Source organism: Lissotriton helveticus, chromosome 10 (genome assembly GCF_964261635.1).
Source record: "Lissotriton helveticus chromosome 10, aLisHel1.1, whole genome shotgun sequence".
Taxonomy (NCBI): Eukaryota; Metazoa; Chordata; class Amphibia; order Caudata; family Salamandridae; genus Lissotriton; species Lissotriton helveticus.
This window is the reverse complement of record NC_136071.1, coordinates 166,952,145-166,974,757: the sequence shown is the minus strand read 5'-3', so window position 1 is coordinate 166,974,757 and position 22,613 is coordinate 166,952,145. Positions and strand designations below refer to the sequence as shown.

At 42.0% G+C, this 22,613-nt stretch overlaps 1 protein-coding gene across 1 annotated transcript in view; it reads left to right on the top strand.

Moving 5' to 3' along the window:
- LOC144786057 (cytochrome P450 3A21-like) overlaps positions 1 to 22,613 on the top strand; it is a 266,040-nt gene that overhangs the window by 87,705 nt on the left and 155,722 nt on the right. Inside the window, exon 4 of the mRNA XM_078665003.1 lies at positions 19,034 to 19,133. Coding sequence (XP_078521129.1) covers positions 19,034 to 19,133 — 100 coding nt within the window. The remainder of the gene's footprint in view (positions 1 to 19,033; positions 19,134 to 22,613) is intronic.

Genomic DNA, 22,613 nt, shown 5'->3' with positions numbered 1-22,613 from the left:
TAATTTGTTCTGGCCTTTTTCTGGCTATATGTAATTATTTGTAAGGCAATGAAAATAAGTGGGTCAATACATTTTCCAACCACAAAATTGCCATTCGATATCTGTGAGGAACTGCAGGGAAAATATGCAATAAATCAAATTGGAATGAGATTGAACATACGAATGAAATTTTAGCCCAAACTTATAATTAAAATGTATTGACTTAGGAACGATAAAAAAACCTATGCAATAGGTCTGTGATTCCAGTTCCACACGTCCAACATTTATCATCTGTGGTACAATTGTATTTATGAAGAGAAGCAGCACTCAAAAATAACTTTTGTAAAAATAGTATAGTGTTTGTGCAGTTATAGCTGAACATGATGTAAAATTGATTTTAGGCCAGATATTATTCTAGGTCTAGAGTGAAAACGTACATTGAAAATGTTGTTATCATTGTGTCTCCACTTTGAATTTGGTCAGATGAGTATGGAGAATATCCAGGTGTCTATAAATATAAGAAGCAATATAAATGGTGGAAAAGTGAAAAACAACAGTAGACTTACTAAGAAGAAGGGTATTAGAAGAATTAAAGACAGATATGTATTGGAAGATAATTTACTTTAGCAATGCATATTTAGACTTGTAAAAGAGAGCTATATGATATTTACTTTAAAGTTTGGTAAAGGAGAAGAAGTCTTTGGAGGAAGGAAATTAATATACACTGAAGAACTGGGATTTCAAGTACCCAGCGGCGCCAGGGACACGCCCAAAGTCCTCTGGGTTCCCTTGCCTTGGTATACAGAGACACGGAATACTTCTAGGTGGCGTCAGAGATCAAATTTATTAGCTGCATCTAGTAGCAGAAATCCCAGCAATACAACACGGTGTACAACTCAAGAAACTGCTCAATTTTACTAAGGCCAGACATCCCTATTTATACACAAAAAGGTACATTTAAAATGCACGATCCTGCACCAAAATTCAACCAATAGAAAATACATGACATCACACAGCCTCATATAGTAAAGCTCATTTTACAGTGTCCCAACCCACAAGTTAATATTTAGGCATATCTAAATAATAATCTGGAAGGCCCGGACAAACCCTTAATTGAAAGCGTAACCCATGAAATGAAGAAACAGTAAAGAAAAGTAGTTTCAGATAATGTGCAAGATAACAGAAACGTAAAGAAACTTAAAAGTTAACAAATGTCTTGAATGGTGATAACGATCTTGCAGGGAAATTGACTTGGCAGGGTCAATTCCAGGTGAAAGGCCAGCTTCTGAAATTAACTCCAGCGCACAAAGGAAGCCTTAGTTAATGTACACATGACCCACAAAAGGTCAGACTGCTTTGCTCGCAGACTAACTTCTGAGGCCTACGTAAAAGGCAACACCAGATGGCAGTCACGACGCATGGCAAAAACCCATGTTTAGAAAAGAAAGTTGTGCACTTTAAAAGCACGCAAAATCACAGAACCTCAGTCCCTCCTTTTGCCATTACGTAGGCAATAGCCTAAACTCATGTCAATCTGAATCTAGGTCTATATCTATTCTCATCAGGTCATCAAGGTGTTGCTGTAACATCATCTTATTATCCTTCACTTCTCTCGGGACTGGTCTTCTCACACAGATCGTAGCACAAAGACTACAAATGGTGGGACCACACTGGATGCATAAACAACACGAGAAAAGGATAGCTAACGCCATACCAAGGAACATCAGAATCTTCCATCCCCATTTGGACAGCAATTCCCATAACCATCCCATCAACGACCAGTCTCCTTCGTCCACATGAATAGACTCAGAGATCTTATGTAGACTAGAGATGGCTTGGTACACTTTCGGGGTATTATCTGGTATGAAAACGCAGCAACTAGATCTAATCAAGTTGCGTACCCCACCTCTATCTGCAAGTATAATATCTAAAACAAAACGGTTCTGTAATGTCATAAGGCGATCCGCTTGAAGCTCAGCTGTAATATTGCTGAGGGCACCTGCAGTCTCATTTATAGTGGCCTCAACCACTCTCGTAAGCTGACGAATATTCCTACTATTAGCCATAGGACCCCAAAAGGGTAGGAAACCCTTAAAGAAATCTCCAACTTCTTGTGCGACAGTATCTTTCGCATCGATTACACCTCTACCATATCTTGTCTTATGGTAATCGGAAACAGCAGTGTATGTAGGGGGAAGCAAAAATGCCACGTTACATGTGCCGGAAAAGTCAGATGGCAACCATGTGTATGCTCTATCATAACAGAAAAAATACGTGCCTTTAGCTGGCACGAACGGAGGCGATTTCTGGGACGTATAAACGTATGTGTGAACACACACACTCTTACCAAGCTGAGCTCTCGGATTCTGACCATTACCTTGCAAACAAAGATGACCTCGGTGGGGTATAATCCAAATAGGAGGAGACCTTCGCTGTCTTTCTTTCTCCGTCAAGCTAACACTATATGTCGTCTTATTCCAACCGACATATGCTCGTACCTCATCTTTAGGGATAGCATTATACGCGTCAATATCTCTAATCATATCGACTATTCCCAGTATCAAAGCATTCTTGCTCACATTATCGTTAACAGAACGCACTGGAGAGGCTCCGTTCGCATAGATAAAAATCGATTGGAGTGCCCAAACTGACCCATTAGGTGAAAAAGGCAAAACCAATTATGGCATTCCCTTATCTGTAGTATGTGGCATAAGACCACACACCCAACAATTCATGGTATTTATGACTAGCTGATGCTGATGCAACATCTGTATAAACGAATTATTCACAAATTCTGATCTTCGTGTCTGTTCATGTTCAGGTAACGTATGAAACTCGTGTGGGGATGCAGTAGAAAAAGAAAGAGTAGGTTGGGAGGTAGATGTAAGCGGCAATTGTGTGACATAGAAAATCCAACCCACACAAACTAACGTAATATTCACAAGCATAAGGAAACACATTATTAAAAAACATTTGCTACTAACCAATGTACACATTTTCATTTTGAAACCACTTTTCTCAACACCTTTCTCAGACCCAAAAGACTCCATCCTCTAACCGTGCTGTTCGCGGCGGTTGGGTGTTCCGTGCTAAGGAATGCGTCTGTCAGTCCAGGGAACGCCCTGTGACCAACCAGAACCTCGACCTTGTGTCTTCGGCTTGCACTCCCCAGTCTTTACACCGCGACCTTACAGCTGAGTCCGGATGGTGACTCGAAAAAGGAAAAAGCAAAAAAAAAAAGTCTCTTGATCTGACGAGGTGTAATTCACTATATAAAAAATTGCAGTTTCGACTTTATTTGTCCATATGTACAGTCTTTCGCGGTCTTAGATCGTAGCGTTCTTTATTAGGTACAGTTGGATCCTTAAATAAAAGTTCCGGATTGGTGGTGTCAATCTTTAGATGAGGAGGCACAGCAGCTTGCAGAACATCATCATCCTCGCGTTCTGACCGTGTCCATGTCAAATGAGCATCACTAAATGGAACAAATCTAGGAGTTTTTTCACATTCAGAATCGGCTATACCTCCCCTCACCCACTTGTCATATGGTAAGGGCAATGGAACTTTTTTACAGTGGGTGGCATGCACCCAGTTTTTCTTGCCAGCTACTCTAACAGCAGTTCAAGTCACTAAAAAAACTAAATGCGGTCCAATCCACCTCGGCTCCAAATTCTTTGTTCGTTGAAAATTCTTCGTGAGAATATAATCGCCGGGTTGAATTGTGTGTCCTGGATCCGCAGTTGCTGTCGGTAGACTGTCATAGACCTGTTGGTGGAGAACACGTAATTTAGCAGTCAAGTCATGTAAGTAATCCACCAACATAGGGTACTCAATACTGCTGTATTCTTTAGGACGAGGCACACCCCAAACATTCGCAGGATGACCAAACACAATTTCATACGGACTAAGTCCCACTCGAGAATGCACAGTCGTCTTTGTTGACAAAAGAGCCAACGGCAAGGCATCCGGCCATGTAAGACCAGTGCTCGCTTGTACCTTAGCTAAATTCAGCTTCAAGGTACCATTGTAACATTCAACAAGTCCAGCAGACTGGGGGTGATTCGCTGCATGGAACTTTTGATTTATTCCCAATCCAGCACACACTTTCTTCATGATTTGACCCACAAATTCACTCCCATTGTCCGACCATACAATTCTCGGCAAACCATACCTAGGGAAGTACTCTTTGAGCAAAACCTTGGCTGTAGACAAGGCAGTATTATCTTTTAGGGGGTAGGCCTCTATCCACCTGCAAAAAGGCACAAACAACCACAAGGACATACTTCAAATTATTGCATCTCTCCATGTGAATGTAGTCTAACTGTATCACTTCAAACGGATACGTTGGAGGAGCAAAATGACCAGCTGGAGTTGGAGTTCCCTTACCAGGATTATACTTCAGACAAATCATACAATGTTTCACCACGTTCTCTGCACATTTCGGAATTCCAGCATTCTGCCAAACTGGAGCCAACCACTTGCATATTCCCTTCGAACTTATGTGAGCCATTCCATGAGCCATTGTAACCACTGGGAGCACATACGCATCAGGCAACAACCATCGCTGGTGTTCTGACAACTCAACCCAACAACCTGTCGAATCCAACATACCCGTAGTCTCTCTCCAAACACTCACTTCTTTCTCAGTCGTTTCAGCCTGAATCGTTTTCACACTTTCTATTGTGTCTTCACACATTCCACTAGCCATAACCCAATTAGCTGGGCCTGCAACATACATACGGCTCATCATGTCTTTCACCGTTTCCTTCGCAACTTCATCTGCAAACGCATTCCCTCGACCAACATCGTCCACAACTTTCTTATGCGCACTACACTTCACAATTGCAATCTGCTTTGGGAGAGTGAGAGATTCCAAAAGTTCATTCACCAACTGCCCATGCTGTATTTTTGTCCCATGCGAAGTAGGGAACCCACGCTCTCTCCACAAACGCCCAAAACTATGAGCAACACCAAACGCTTACTGACTATCGGTGTAAACATTCACTCGCTTTCCTTCTGACAACACACACGCTCTAGTCAGTGCAATCAACTCTGCTGCTTGCGCAGAAATCTGTGGTATGCGTGCTGTCTCAACAACTGTATGTAAAGTTGTAATAGCATACGCTGCAGTCGTTTCACCATTCGGAAGCTTAAAACACGAAACCATCTACCCATAGGGTCCCATCAACATCCGTAAGGGGAGTATCCCTCAGGTCAACTCTAGCTTTCGTTTCTTCCTCTGTACGAAGAAAACAATCATGCCTGAGGATCCGTCTCTGTAGAGATCGGTAACAACGTAGCTGGATTCAGCACATTACATCTTTTAATGTGAACATGACTAGCCACTAATGTCAACTCGTAACCTGACAGACTTGCACTAGTAAGGTGCTGTGTCTTAGTCCTGTTCAATAAGGTATCCACTGGACCATCACAATCAACGTATTGTCCAATACCAAACCAGCAGACTGTCGAATAGAAACAGCCGCTGCAGCTGTAGCTCTCAGACAACTCGGCAACGCCTTAGCAACTGGGTCTAACGTTGCTGAAAAATACGTGCATGGACGCTGCTTGTCCCCAAATGGTTGTGTCAACACTGACAACGGACAACCTTCTCTCTCGTGCATGTACAAGGTGAAAGGCTTACTATAATCTGGAGTACCCAACACAGGAGCCAAACACAATGCACAGTTCAGAAAAACTTTTCTGACATTCGTCAGACCAAGGAAGAGGATGCGGAGTATCTTTCGGAGTCAATGCCAACAGTGCTTTCGCTAGCAAGGAAAAATTGGGGATCCACTGTCTACAATATGATGTAATACCTAAAAAGGCACGCACTTCTCTCTGTGTGGATGGTACATTCATTTGCGCAATCGCTTGAATTCGTTCTGGGGTCAATCTCCTTCCCTCCTTCGACAAGAGATGACCTAAGTAGGTCACTTCTTGGCGACAATATTGCAACTTTGAAGGTGACACTTTATGATGAAGGTCAGACAAATACCGCAACAAAGAAAGAGTAGCCTCTTTACAAATCTTTTCATCATCAGCAGTAATCAACAAATCATCGACGTACTGAATAAGAGTAGCACCAACAGGTAACACAAAACCGTCAAGCTGAGTTTTCAACGCTTGACTATAGATGGAGGGACTTTCACAATAACCTTGGGGAGCTCTCTTAAACCGGAAGCTTCGTCCTCCTAATGAGAAGCCAAAAATATCCCTACTCTCCTCAGCAATAGGAATACTGAAGAAAGCATTCTTCAAATCGATGACAGAAAACCAAGCTGCCGAAGCAGGAATCAAAGTCAACAAAGCAGTGATATCAGGTACCACAGGAAACTGTGGCACTACTATCTTATTGACCTCTCGAAGGTCGATCACAAACCTGTACACAGGTGGCTGAGAAGCATCAGTACGTTTAAGAACAGGCAAAACAGGACTGTTACACACATTACCTCTCGTTTCCTCAACTACACCCTTCTCGACCAGATCATAGACAATTGCTAAAAGAGCTCTCTCACCATCGCTCGAGATCTTGTATTGGGGAATACGAGGTAGCCTAGCATTTGACTTAAGGGTGAAAACATAAGGTGGAATCTGCAAAAGACCAACATCATTTGGACCTGTAGCCCAAAGTGTATCAGGAAGCGAACGCAATTCCAGTGGCAAACAATCCTTAGACAAATACATTGGAGAAATCACTTTCTTACCAAGGGTAAGTTGTACTCCCGAAGGAGAACAATGCAATGTCGCATACAATCTTTTCAGCAAGTCCAAACCCAACAGATTCTCACCACAACCAGTCGTTAAAATAAGTGGAGCTTCCAATTCACAAGGGCCAATGGTAAGAGACAAAGGGTTAGAAACCGGATTACGAACTGGGGCGCCTGAAAATCCTACTGAAACATTGGTCAAGCCAGACAAAGGTGCGCCAGGAAGTTTAGAGTGCATAATAGAACTCTTCATCGCACCAGTATCCAAAAGAAAAGGTTCTACCACACCTGATGTAATCGCTTCAACATAAGGTCCACTCTGGTCTACTGGAACTGGCACTACTCCCTCACTTTGTCCTTGGCTGTCCTAGTCATCATTATAACCAGAACACTCACCTTCGACATAGTAATCCTCAACATAATACTGGGCAGACTGACCACTCGGAACATTCTGTCTGTCAAAATAATTCGCAGAATTCTGTAGGGAAGAGAACACTCATTCTGAGGGATCACACCACGTCCCCTACCCCTAGGAGCTTGCTGAAAACTACCACGACCTCTCTGACCAGATACACCATTCGCACGCTGTAACAAAGCCGGGCAACTATTCTTGCAATGACCTTCCTCTCTGCAATAAGCACACTGATTAGGGCCAGGAAAGAATCGCTGAACATAAGGCTCAGGCTTCTGTAACAATCTCTGAAATTGTGGAGGTTGCTGAAACTGAGGCTGATTCTGACGAGGCGGATAAGCTTGCTGCAAAAGAACTTTCGTCTTTAACTCTTTAGCTTTCTTCTCCACTTTATCCTTCTCATCTTTATCCCTATTCTCGTAATATTGTGCAGTAGCCAATATCTGGGCCGACGAAGAGACAGCCCATGAACTCTCAGAGTCCTTTAACTTATTAGAAAGTTCGGGAAGCAAATTAAAGACAAATTTATCCACAAACAACCTTTGACCACCCTCCGTACTCATATCCTGACCACTATTGATCAATAAACGTCTCTTCAAACCTAGTGAAGAAATCAGATACACTCTCGTCTTTCTTCTGCTTACATGCTGCTAACTTATCCCAATTTACTCGTAAAGCGGGCATCATCGTTTTCATCAGATTAATAATTCTACCTGGTAATTCTGAAACTAGAGGTTCAGGTTTAGCACCTCCCTCCTGTCTACCATCTGCGGCAACAATATTCGCCCAGGTATCACCTAATTCAGCAGCGTGATTCTCATGACGAATCTTCGCCCACAAAGGTTGGGGGACTACATTACCCATCAACATATCGATGTCAGCTAAATTCATAATACACGCTTCAATTGTCTGGGACAACTCCTTGTTATAACCAGCAGGATTCTTACGAGGGTTAGGTAAGGTCTGCTTAAGAGCCAAGACCTCTGCTCTCTTCCAAGGGACATGTACCCATATTCGTTGAAAATGAGCCGGAGCGGCCTGAATACCCTGATTTACATTAGCCTGAACTGCTTCTTTCCATATAGGAGGAACTTCTCTCATAGGGTACTGTCTTGCTTTTCTTCTAACAGAGGAATCAGGTTCGTACAATGTCTGAGGCGGAAGGCTAGATCTAAAAGCCAGTATCGTCTCTACGGCATCTGTAATATCAGATTCCACTATCATCCCTTTAGCAAAATCCGACTGACCATCAAGTAGTTCCTGTGGGATCAAACCCAAATCATTATCTTCTCATTCCTGACGCAAAAACATACACATCACATTAAAAACATACCTTTGCTTAGGCGGCTCCCACTGAAAGAAAACATACATAACCGCTGGCAAACTATACCTTGAGGCATTTATAATCCATTTACGAGCCAACAAATCCAACACAGCCCGTTCCTCGGAACCAGGAAGCTGACTACGACTCTGCTTACGCTCCGAAACAGGGGTCATATTCAGTGACCCAAACAATGGTAACAACAAATTGGAAACCGTTTCTGTCATTCGTTTTCGAACAGAAGGAGAAGAAGCAGACATAAGAACAGGAGAATAAGTATTTTGAGGCAAAGAAGGTGTAGGGACAAGAACAGTAGAAATCAAAGATGCAGAAGCAGAAGGCAAAGGAGTTTGAGGCAAAGCTGGTAGCAAGGCTGGCGACCCTAGAATGGGTTGCGCAGGAGGAGGCAAAACCATCTGTGGAGCACCGGGTGGCTGAACAACAGCAGGAGGTTGAACAACAAAGGGTGGAACAACCTGGCGTAATAGAGGCGCAGTAGCACCCTGCACATAGGGAGGTGGCAATCTCAGTAAATGAGAGATCAAAGGATCTTTTTCAAGGTCTTCAATCACTTTTGGAGGAGAAGACGGCAAGGCCGAATAACATTTATCTATGGCCATACAACGCTGTCTATCTAAAACTTCACTCGCACGCTCTTCTCCATCTACCTTAAACTGTCTAGCAGCTTGTAGTACTGACATATTCTTATCTTTCCTATCTCTTTTTGCTTGTTTAATTTCTCTCTGTTTGGCTTCCTTACGCCAAAGGCGGAAAGAGTCAAACATTGCCTGCCGGGCTTTCTTCTTAAATAGCTTAACTTCTAGGTTGTCTAAAATCTCTGTTTCAAAACTACCATGTGGGGGCCATTGCAAAACACCATCCTTTTTTGTGTAATGGACCCATACTTCATTATAAGTAATGGGACCCACTCCGTGTTTAGAATAGAGCTCATAAGTCGGAGTTCCAACCGGAGGTATCGGACATGAATCCTCCAATCGGGAATGCCTGTTACTACCACAAACAAACCAATTACCAAATTTACCAAGACCAGGCATCTTGCTCACTAGTCTGGTTTCAAACTTCAAAGGGAATCAAAAAATGATACACTCGTAAATATACAAGCCCTTCGGCTTTGGGTACTGCAGCAACCAAATCAAAACCAAGGAACCAGACAAGGTCGTGGGAGCGACCCACTTATACTTAACCAAATATCTGTCATGCCACCAGAAGACCGTCTATCGTCTCGCTTTACAAACATCAATCGGAGGGTCCAAGACAAGGCGACAGTCAGGGCAGCAGTCCTTCGTAGCCGTTGGAAAGCGGGAAGCCTCGCAGAAAAGACCTTCGGTCCACGTCGACATGCAGGGGTCGATGAAGTGGGGGCCCTCCTCCAGAGTTTCCTCACATGGCTCCTCGCAATCTTCGGGCTTGGACCGGTACCACTGAAGTCGCCCCACGTTGGCCGCGCCAACTGAAGAACTGGGATTTCAAGTACCCAGCGGTGCCAGGGACACGCCCAAAGTCCTCTGGGTTCCCTTGTCTTGGTATACAGAGACACAGAATACTTCTAGGTGGCGTCAGAGATCAAATTTATTAGCTGCAGCTAGTAGCAGAAATCCCAGCAATACAACACGTTGTACAACTCAAGAAACTGCTCAATTTTACTAAGGCGAGACATCCCTATTTATACACAAAAAGGTACATTTAAAATGCACGATCCTGCACCAAAATTCAACCAATAGAAAATACATGACATCACACAGCATCATATAGTAAAGCTCATTTTACAGTGTCCCAACCCACAAGTTAATATTTAGGCATATCTAAATAATAATCTGGAAGGCCCAGACAAACCCTTAATTGAAAGCGTAACCCATGAAATGAAGAAACAGTAAAGAAAAGTAGTTTCAGATAATGTGCAAGATAACAGAAACGTAAAGAAACTTAAAAGTTAACAAATGTCTTGAATGGTGATTGGGAAAGTGGATAACAATCTTGCAGGGAAATTGGCTTGGCAGGGTCAATTCCAGGTGAAAGGCCAGCTTCTGAAATTAACTCCAGCGCACGAAGGAAACCTTAGTTAATGTACACATGACCCACAAAAGGTCCGACTGCTTTGCTCGCAGACTAACTTCTGAGGCCTACGTAAAAGGCAACACCAGATTGCAGTCACGACGCATGGCAAAAACCCATGTTTAGAAAAGAAAGTCGTGCACTTTAAAAGCATGCAAAATCACAGAACCTCAACATGACTGCTAACCTTTGCGATCCATTACCTCTAAATAATTGGTGATTAGATGTTTTTATATTTTTATTGTGCCAAATATGAGATTCAAAAATGGCCAGAAGAGGGGATAACGACTGGATAATAATAAGAATAGGAGAGGAAGAGGATTTGGGATGATGTGATATAAATGCAACCTGCCTAATAGTAAATGGACTTATTGACGATTCTTCCAGTTGACACCAAACTGTGGAAGGAGCTTTATCTTCGCTGGATAACAAAGGGCAAATTTGTTTTAAAGCAAATGCAGAATGATACTAAAAAACTTGGGAAAATTCACCCCACCCAGATCCTTAGGTTTCCTTAATTCAAACAGATATATGTGCCTTCTGTTTATTCCATGAATATTTCATGAGTAAACTATTTAGGGCGCTTAAAAAAACTGCTGACGGAGCTTGACTGGGAGCATTGGAAGATAGAAATAAAAAATGTAAAGCATCATGATTTTGATAGTATCTAATCTACTCCAACGAGATAAAAACAAGGGTGACCATTTCCCAAATAAGTAGATATTTTATACTGAACAGCTACTTGATTGAGGAATTGTTTCTTCCATAGACTTTGAATAAATAATTCCTAAACATTTGAAGGCCTTTAGGTTTAATGTGAATCCAGAGCCTTTGAACATGTCCATCAAATAATACTTATTGACAGTCAATGTATAATTTATATCCAAAAACCATGGAATCTTCCCTGCGTAAATGAAGGAAAACTGAAATAGAACTCTGTGGCTCTGAAACATATAGTAAAACATCATCTACATGTCCAGTAAATTTAACTTTTGTTTTTCGAAGAAAAGAAGAGGCCCTATGAAGAGTTTCTAAAAAAGGTTCCAAGGATAAAATAAACAGTAGTGAAGAAAAAGGACAACCTTGTTGTGTGCTTCTTAGTAGATTAAAATATGAGTACTGTAAACCATTAACAAAAAACAAAGTGCTCAGGGAAGCATCAAGTAAACCAATACATTTTAAGATGCCCGGGCCAAAGCCATGCCGCATTAAGAAGTGCAACGTAAAATTCCAATTTACGTCATCAAATGCCTTTTCAGCATCTAGAGTTATCGCTGCAATAGGAAAAGTACTTTATGAAGCAAGACGAATAATATCTTGATATGTCTGAAAATTATCGGTAATAAACTTACCTTTTACAGAATTTGACTATTCTATATCAATCAAGCCCGGAATAAAGTTATCAATGCATAGAGCTAAAACCTTAACAAAAATCTTGAAGTTGAAGTTAATAAGAGAAATAGGCCTTTAATTGCTACATTTTGGTTAAACCTTTATCTTTTTCTGAATAACGCAGATCATTACTTCCACAAAGGAACCGCAGACTTCTTTCTTTGAAAATAAATATTGGCATAATGATAATAAGTGCAGTATTAATATGTGTGAAAATGTGATTATAATTCCAGCAAAAACAATCTGGACCAGGAGCTTTATCTTTGGGTAATTTGGCTACGGCTGCTTTTATCTTAGGTACAGTGTTGTCAGTGTCTAGGGAGATAAGGTCAACAAGTTGATTCAGACGTCTTGGAATAGAATTGAAAAAGTATCCAATTAGTCCTCTAAGAAAGAGTGCTTCAATGTATATAACTGTTTATAATACTGCTAAAACTACCAGAAATTTCAGAACCTCTATTGTGACTGTTACTCAAGTGATCGTGGAGAAGAGAGTCACTTTCAAGATCCTCACCCACGCCTACAAATGCCTACACAATACCTGGCCCAAATACCTCAACCACAGAGTCACCCCCCACGTGCCCAAAAGAACCTCCAATCAGTCAACCTCACCCTCGCCAAAACCCTTCCCATCCACAGAGCCAAAGCAGGAGGAAGATCCTTGTACTACATCTCTGCCAAGACCTGGAACAAGCTCCCGATAGAAATCAGACGCACCCCCTCCCTGAACACCTTCAGAAAGGCTCTCAAGACCTGGCTCTTCGGTTGAACAGCACTGCTGACCCCCTCCCCCACACCCTCCAGTGCCTTGAGACCCTCACGGGTGAGTAGCGCGCTTAAAATTCCCTGATTGATTGATCCTTATTAATATACATTTTTGACTTTTCCTTCTGTACTTTTAAATAGTTGGCCAAGAGTTTACCCTCTTTACTGCAACCTCTATAGTAATTTGTATTAATTTTGAATTAAATGCCAGGTAGCTTTTCATAGACTTTTTGTTATAATCCAATTTTGCCTGAATGAGACATTTAAGAGTGGTTTCATGTTTGTAGGTGTAATATTCATGTTCAAGTATTTTTAATAGAATTCAACAGGATGGAGGATTCTATGTGCCTTCTGTTTTCTAGCTGCAACATATTCAACAATAAATCCTCTGACAGTAACTTTAAAAGCATCACAAACAAAGCTGAAACTGTTATTTGAACTAATATTGGTGCCAGAAAGTCATTTAGAAACTGATCAAACTTCCCCACAAAATTCTTATCATGTAACAAATTATTATTAAAACGCCATCTGTTGTAACAGGAAACATCCTTTGATAGATCCAGATCAACACTAACTGGTGCACGGTCTGAAACTAAAATGTGCCCTATATCTACTTGGTCGACTGAGCTAAGCAGGCTGAGGGTCAATAGAACATGGTCAATTCTAGATTTGGAATGGTGAACGGGAACGTAGAAAGTATATTCCATTCCATCTAGAATAAAAGCTCTCCAAGCATCAATAAACCTTCTAGAAAGTATTCATTTTTTAAAAACATTTTGCATTTTCATATTTAACTGTGGAATTTCTATCTAAAAAAGCATTCACAAGTTGATTACAGTCTACTCCAACAATAAAACTGGCATCAGAACATTGTATAAGCCTGGTGGAGAACTGCTCCCAAAAATAAACATCCACACCGGAGGGAACATAAACATTTAAAATTGAAATTGTTAACTGTATAATATTAATGGTGAGTTGGAGGAAAAGCCTTCTTCCCATCTCATCCATCACCTCCCTTTTAATAGTCAAATTGAGAGATTTGTGCAAAAGATAATAACCCTATTCTTATGGTTCTGTAGTGGAGATCAAAAAACAAGTCCTATCCAACGTTTTTAAGAGAGTTAAGGCAACTTGACATTTTAACCTAGAAAGATGCGTGAGTACCCTTTGTGTTTTTTTATAGGGTTCTCCAAATCTTTAAGTTTCCAGGAAATAATTTGAAGGTTGCTTGTCATGTCTGCATAAATTTACAAGGATATGTAATAGATAAAAAGTGGACTGTTAAAAATTGCTGAAACAAAATAAATACAAACTTTGACAGAATCATACAGCAAAGCAAAAGAATTCATAAGAGGTTGGTACAAAGATAGAAAACAGACAGGAGGAAGAAGATAAAAGAAAGATAAAGAGAAAAAGAAAAGAAAACCTACTGTGATGGGAGCAGTTGAGATGTTACAAAGTAAAGAAGCTTTCACCATGATATGAAGAAAGAAATGGAACGCTGAAGTGAAATTGTGAGGTGGTTAAACACAGAGATGGCATACATCTGAAGAATAGGCCTCCGAAACCTTATATGAGAAGAGAAAATGGAGAAGGAGACTAACATTCACACTGAAGACAACACCCACATTGCAGTGAGGAAAATGAGAACACTTACCAACTAGGAAGAAACTTAATCTAAGTGTCATTGGGGATATGTAAATGGACTGAACAGCAACATATAGGACAGGGATACATGCCGTTAACACACAACCCTCCCGTAAAAACAGGTAACAATGAGATAATGAAAAAAGGAATGGAGACAAAATAGCAACAATAATTCAGCATACAAAAAGATGAAGTAGACACCATATAAATAAAAAAGTAAATTCTAGGTTTTCCCAAGGTCCATCTTCTCTCCTTTGTGAACTGTTTATCTCACTAGGAGAATAAAAAGATATTGAATTGTCTTTAACAATAATCTTGAACAAACAGGATGAACCATGCCATCACAAGCATTCATGGATCTAAAAGCACGTTATAGTGCAAGAAACTCCTGTAGATGAGCAGCTATTGCTATAGCCACATACTTTGTAAAGAAGACTTTCTGTCCTGAGCATAACATTTGTTTCCTTTGTTTAGCAACTGACAAGACTCTCATGAGGTCAGAATATTGCAGAAAGAGGACTATAATATGACAAGGTCAGGCTTAAGAGTTTGCTGCTGAAAGCCTGAGACCTACAACATGGGCTAGTTGTAAATTAAGATTTTTGAGATGTACTATCTAAGGAATACACATTTTGAGGGAGAAGACTATACCTGTGCCTTCTACACTCTCTGGAATAGTGTAAATTCTTAGTATGTTACATTTTGCCAGATCTTCTGTTTGCCTGAGATGTGAACTGTTACTCAGTGGAAACTATAACAAGAGCACTCCTTGAAATTATAGAAACTTCAGCTTATACCTCTTGTAGATATATGGAATAATAAGTAAGTTCTTCGTTAGTTGTTATTGCATGTATGGATTAACATATTTAAAGCAAAAATACCTGAAGCTGATTGACTGCGGTAGAAAACCAATTAGGTTGAAGACAGCAGTGTTTCCATATTGCTCACAAGTGAATACTATGGTAACATTGTGAGTACTCCCAAGAGACTGAGAGTGAAGTGCATTGCTCTAAGTAAGTTCTCAATAGGAATGCCTCCTTAAAGCAAACGATTTTACAGCCTTCGCACCAACACTCCAGGGAGAGCAACACGGCCTAAAGTGGCAGACATGGCAGTCCATTGTGAAGAATGGCAGTGCACCAATAAAATGTGTCTTACAGAGCCCTAGAAGGTCTAAAAACTCACCAGTCCACTCCCCAACGATACCAGCACCATTGCATCCCCTTTCTGCATTCAAAGAGGAAATAACGACATTGGGACTTCAATCAGTGTCTCCAGGGTTACGGGAGCTCTAAACTCTGGCGGCCATCTTTCTTGCTGCAGTACAGCCATGGCCCCTCATGATATTTTTTTCTTACTTCTACTTCGTTTCACCCATCACTCTGTGATAAACTATTGCTTCTCAGTCCTATGGCCAGTTTGTAAATCAAAAGCCTTCCTTTATTCTTGTGCTAAGTATTTTACCACATAACTTTTGAATTCCCCAACATCATTAATCTAAAGGCATGTTCTCCTTGCCCATGATGCTGACAAAACTTTGATCATTATCATTGATGGCCTTTACTAGCCCAAAGCAAATGTCTCCGCTTGCTTAAGGACCATCTGTGAGGACTCAACTAAGAACATTCAGCTTATGACAACGCATTTGATGGATTTATAATTCGGTACATGTATCTTATGCACCCGGGTCCAATAGTTGAGGGGAACTTAAGTTGGAATGCGGTGATCTTTAAAGGTTGGTTTTCCCTCACTTAATTCATACTTAGCAAATTGAAAAAGAAATCAACACCAGTTATTGACCCTTTTTCTTGAAATAGTTGATGTGCGAAGCAGGGTGATCCCATGCTTCCATGAGCTGTTTGAACATTGCAATCCCATTAGAGGAAGGAGAAGCAGACTGCCATATTAATTGCAACACACTGGCTGCACGAGTCAATTCATAAGCACAGAACATCCTAACAGTAAGATCTTGGAACATCACCAGTGCATCAAGTGGAATGTAAAATCCTGATTGCCCAAATTTTGTCAATGACTCTTTGATCATCAGGTTCCAAGAAACATGGTCACTGACCTCAGTATTCAAACATAGGTCTGCTAACTAAGCATGAGTACAACCAAAGGTTTCAAACGCCGCTCCTCTGGTGGCTGGGAGCATAGTTAAAAGCAGAATACAACTCTGAGGATATTGTAATAAACTCAAACCATAATGTTATCCTCTTTGTTGTAATAGGGCTCAGGCCATAAAATGACTTGTTATAATGAGTACAATAGGCCATGGGAGGGCAACCAGGTGCTACCAAAGGCCTCTAAAATGGATCGACTGATGTTAAGGCAGGACCTCAAAACATAAGGGCCAAGCAGGGTCAAGTTTTGTATGAAAGGATTTAAACACACTCTGAATAATTGGGGAATTTGTCCCACTTAGGAAGTGAGAAAAGGAGACTTACAGCATTGTTAAAAGAAGAACAACACCCACTAAAGGAAAGATTGCTAGAAACCAGCGATCAGTGATACTTAGGAAGAGGATGGGTCTTCAGGGAGGGAACTACCTCAGGCCAACACCTGGACGGATTTAAATTGTCATTCTATCAGGTACATTCCAGTGAATGTGAAATAGTGACATCTGTATTTGGATATGATAGCTATAAATTGGTAGACATCGACCAAGGCTTGCTCTTCTATTCAGTGCAGTCACCCAGTGTGAAACAAGGCAACAACATGTTAACCCTATTATTGCACCTCTCTGACAACCGTGGAAGGATCAAATGAAACCTAATAGATTTGCATTGAGTGCTTCCTTTCCGTTCTGTGAATACTGCCAGTACTAGAAACTTTCTCCACAACAGAGGAAGTAAAACTGAGTATTATGCCTCTGAAGGTAATGGGGATAGCAGAGGACCATCAGAGATGGTCTCAGATACTGAACAGGACCTGAGGAGGAAAAGTAATCTCAGTTGAACACAGAATGCTGCCAGAATTAAACTAAATAGGGCATTAAAGAGTAAATAGTGTAGAAGAAGAAGAATTCCTTTCCAAGAAAGAAGAAATACACAATCCAGGATTTCGAGGTAACGAGGTCTTTAATATGACATCCAAACAGCAATGTCTCCAAGCTCTGAATGCCGATCAACCCCCGCTCCGCGGCCAACCACCATTCGCTCCCTTTCGAAACATCACACCAGCACGCGACCCATACATCCTATATACCCATGGAAGCGCCTCAAAGAAAAACACATCTCGTGAATATTATTCGTTGTTGACGCGCGTGCCTTGCATGCGCGTCAATTACGAATAATAACATACAACAAATAGGCTTGCTGATTTTCTCTTAGTAACCTGCTCGAAGCAAAATAAGGATCTGGTGAATTCAAATTTGAAATGTATGAGCTCCATGGCTGGGGAAGTTTGAGAGAGACACTTGCGAGAAAAGATCAAACACCATTTTATGAATATTGTAGTTCACCTTAGACTCACTTCAGGACATTGTGGATCAAGAGAAATGTAGACATCTACCTTAGCTGTTAGCATGTGCCTAGGACTGGCTAGACTTTCAGTTTGTGAATCTCTGCTAAAATGTGACTGTACCCAGGGAAGACTTGGGATGTAATCCCAGCTTACCCACCTGATTAATCATGTGATACTACACAAATCGCTCCTTGTAACACAGGTCCCTAACATTCCAAAATTGTGATCACATAAGAATAGGCTAAATGCTGGAAACAAGGGGGCAGATTTATGAAGGCCTTGCGCCGCCAGTGCGTCACTTTATTTGACGCAATGGCGGAGCAAACAATGCGCCCTATTTACAACGTGACGCATCTAGGAGATGCGTCACGTTGTAAAGCCATGCGCCATAAGGAGGCGTTCCTGCGCAGGGGGGGGGCGTTCCTGCGCAGGAACGCCTCCTAAAAGTGGCTGAGTGAAATCTATGAGATTTCACTCAGTCACTTTCAGGACAATGCTGCGTCAAAACCATGCGCCTGCTTGAAGCAGGCGTAGGTCTTGACACAGCATTGTGGAGATGGGGCACCCTCGAGCCTTGCTGGAGCTGCGTCGCGCTTGCGACGCAGCTCCAGCAATGCGTCACTTTTACGGCACAGATGCGTCACGCATCTGTGCCGTTTTTGCCCCTTGGTGCGCTGCATTATAAATGCGGCGCACCATGGGTGGCGGAGCAGCGGCGCAGGATGACTGGCGCATCCCTGGGGATGCGCCAATCATCCTAAATCTGCCCCACGATCTATAGGTATAGTAAGATATCTATATTTACATATACTTGAACATACTTAAAATGGCAATTGCATTGGTGATAAATTGATTATTTTTCGGCTTTTTCTAACAATGTTCTTGTTTCTTTCGGAAGGCACTACTTTACTCCTTATGTAACCCACACTCTCAGCATTCTTTGCTCTTACTCCTTCCTGACGACAGACGTTTTTTATGTTTAGCATATGTCCCTGCCTAAGCACGGACTACTACTTGCTGGGCTGTCTACTATAATTGTAAAAACTGCTTTAAATGACGTCAAAGTTTCCTATTGATCCTCTTCAGTAGTTTCTACTGGGACACTGGAGGCCACAGAGCACATGGAAAGTTGAGAAAGTTCTGAGAATCAATGGACGGGTTGTAACCCACGTTCTATGACTGTATCACTGTATCACTGTATCACAAAAGTGTGTTCTGTGTGCTGCTGGCTTCAGTGAGTTTACCGATATGGTTCTTTTTGTTCTACAGGATATTTGATGGGCGGACCCCTGTACTGGCTGTCATGGACCCTATAATAGTGAAAAGCGTCCTTGTGAAAGAGTGCTACACCCACTTCACAAACAGGCGGGTATGTTTAAAAAAAGGTGCACATCTAACTGAAGTGGCCTGTTTATTGAGGCAATACCAGCACAGGTTCAAAGGATAAGACCGTTTAATCTTGTATTTGTTTTACATATCTCTGCTGTTAGAGAGTGGGTGAAAGGTGTAGGGTGATTTGAAAACCCAAGGTCTTCTAGGTGCTTTGGATGTGAAAAAGCTTTATAATATTTAGGAATGTATTTGGGCAGTTACTAGAGCGGTATGCAGTGCATTATACTGTCACTAACATATTACATGACTCCTGGAAGGGCTCCTTGAAAGGAAGTGATACTGGGACGCAGAGCTGTAACGTAAAATGATAGGTCCCCCTGCAGAATGTAGTGAGACTCCCATATCACACAGGAATGCATAGATCATAAGTTGAATCGAAGTCCCCTTGAGCCCTGTGTTACGCCTTCCTGCTTGGAAGTTCTGCTTGATTGGGAAATATGAGATCTACCCCTCATTCTTCCAGCATCTGGCCCGTCATTGGCGCACTGTTTAAACTGTGGCTCCTTTGCAGGAACTAAGCCCCATGTTCTACACCTGTGCAAACTAGTGAGTATGTACCACTCACTATTAGAGTAGGAATTGAATTCTACTTTTTAGATTGTTTCCATTACTCCAAGGATCCAACACAATTTCATTCAATGAGGCACCAGGGAGGTCCTCCTGCAATTCCTATTTGCAAAAATAGAAGTGGCAGTACTCTCCTAATTAAAAATAAGATTAAAGATGGTACATTTCTGATGTGAGTTAATGTTTCACTTTAAAAAACTTTATAATCCGAAAAAGTACTCCTAAATTCCAACATCCTGTGTCATTCAGCAGCCATTAGACAATGTGGCCAGCATATGTGGAAATCTCACTGAAAGAGACTGTCATGGCTCTGCCAAAAGAGTAGTCATTGTGTGGCAGAGTTGCCTTGGTGAAAGACTGCAAAGCAAAAGGTGGCATACTTTTGCACAAAGGTGAGCATAGTGCCCTGAACATGCTGAGAAGTACTCAGTGTGAGCACTGGCCATGTGCACACACTTTGGGGGTACACTATCAGTCCCCATATTTGGTAGCGGAAATTCAGTCATCTGCCTAGGTGGAGAAAGAAAATCCCACACTTCCAGCTTGAACTCAGTTTAATCATATAGCAATCAGTGCAGAATTTTTGGTGGCCATCTATAACCATCAGGCAGTGGTTACTGCATTCCAAAGAAATAACTGGGAAAAGATAGATGTAGCAGCTTTCTTGTTTCTTCTTGGTTGCAAGGGTGAAAATAAAGATGAAGTAGTTGATCTCATGATCACTTTCTTTCTTTTTTGATAAACACATTTTTATTATTTTATAAATAAAACAGGTGCAACACGTCACACTGAGTTGACAGAGCCTCAATCGAGGCAGACATTTGAAGATTACAGTAGAAGCAATTGCCATAATCTCGAACATATGCATATCATTGGTCACATATCCCCCTTTCACAGAAGCCCACTTCCATCGTCCTGTACCACTTTCCCTAATACTTTTGCATGCTTGGCCGGGCATCCCCGTTCCTCATAGATTGTTTTTTCCTGCTGAACCCACCAGTCCACGCCACGTTTCGATTGCGCCAATGTCGGGGGCATGGAGTTCTTCCAGCGGGCAGCAATATCATGTTTGGCTACCCGCAGTGCCGTCCCCAATAACGTACGATCAATATGGGTTACTCACACACCCTCAAGTACTCCCAACAGGATTATTAGCCGGGAAAGGTCTATGTCAAGGTTTAAAATATCAGAGAGATCCCATATCACACTTTCCCAGTAGCGGGTGATCACTGGACAAGACCACACCATGTAAAACAAATCAGCAGGAGCAGCAGAAACATGATGCATTGGGAAGTAACCCAGCTCTGTGTAGCCTGTCTGGGGAAAGATAGGCATTATGTAGGTAATATGTTTGCACAAGGTGTAATCAAGAGGATAGGGTGGGTAACTTCGGGGTCATCAATGGATCTCGCCAATGTGAGTCATCCAAAGGGCCCAGCCATCCATCCCAATGAGTTTTGAGTGCCGTCATCATGTCAGGGGCATTAGTGATTAATGTTCAATGCATTTGGGTGACTCCTCCCCTGCCCAATGTCCCTATCATGACCTTCGCCTCCATCTGGCTAAACTCCAGGAGTGAGGTGTCTAGAGAGATGTGTACTCGCAGTGCGTGCTGCAGTTGTAGGTATTTGTGGAATTTTGTGCCAGACATAGAGTACATCTGTTTGGAGCTCCTGAAAGGAAGACATGTAGGTGCCCCCTCTGAAAATCTCAGAGCAATGTGATTTCAATGGCATCCCATTGGCTGAACCCCTCCAGTGAAGCCAACTCTTTTAAGTATGTACCATGTTACAAGGGTTTTGTTGCATCAATTTGGATCATCAACCTGTGTGTCATTGGACCACTCTCTCTATCCAAGAAATATCGAGCAAGTGACTTCGGGGATCCAGGTGTAAATTGTGCCGCCACAGAGCACTGTGACAATTATAAGAGGGAACTTCTGGAGGCAATAAAGAAAGAGTGGCATAATAATATTAATGTAGGAGGCTGTCTTTCCTATGAGTTTCAGTGGGAGCTTTTCCCACTTTTAAGGTTCTCTTTTGCTTTACTGGTAAGGGCAGAATATTACTGAACCACGTCATTGCAGGATCCAAGGCAACCTGGAGTACTAAGTATCGGAAGTTAAGAAGGAGTATGGGGATTAAAGATACAGAAAGTATGCTGTTCCTAATTACGAAGCAAACACAAGGAGACAATGGTGGCTTGGGACGGTTTCTGGGTAACACCCTTTTGTTTCAGCCAGGCTAGCTTGAATCCAGTGGGTATATCCTGCCAACTTAGGGTGAACAAAACAAACACAAGGAGATGATGGACGGAGTGCTGAAACTTTTCAGACACTCACCCCCAGTCACAGATCTAGGTTAAATCCATCATCATTCTTAAGCTCACTTTGCCACCTCAGTTCAGACTCAGTTATAAGCAAATCAGTCTTGACCCTGTGCCTCTTGGGAACAGTCCAGCCCAAACTGCCAAGCCAGGTCTTCCCTGAACCGGAAACAAGCATCCTGGGACCGGTTTCTGGGTAACACCCTTCATCAGCCAGGCTAGCTTGAATCCAGTGGCAAAGTGAGCAAAGGACCCACGTCTGGGCATACCCTGCCAACTTAGAGCAAACAAAGGAAACACAAGGATATGATGGAAGGAGTGCCAAAACTTTTCAGACACTCACCCTCAGTCACAGATCTGGTTTGAATCCATCATCCTTCTTTAGCTAATTTCACCACCTCAGTCCAGCCCGAACTGCCAAGCCGGGTCTTTCCTGAACCAGAAACAAGCATCCTGGGACCGGTTTCTGGGTAACACCCTTCATCAGCCAGGCTAGCTTGATCCAGTGGCAAAGTGAGCAAGAGAACCACGTCTGGGCATACCCTGCCAACTTAGGGCAAACAAA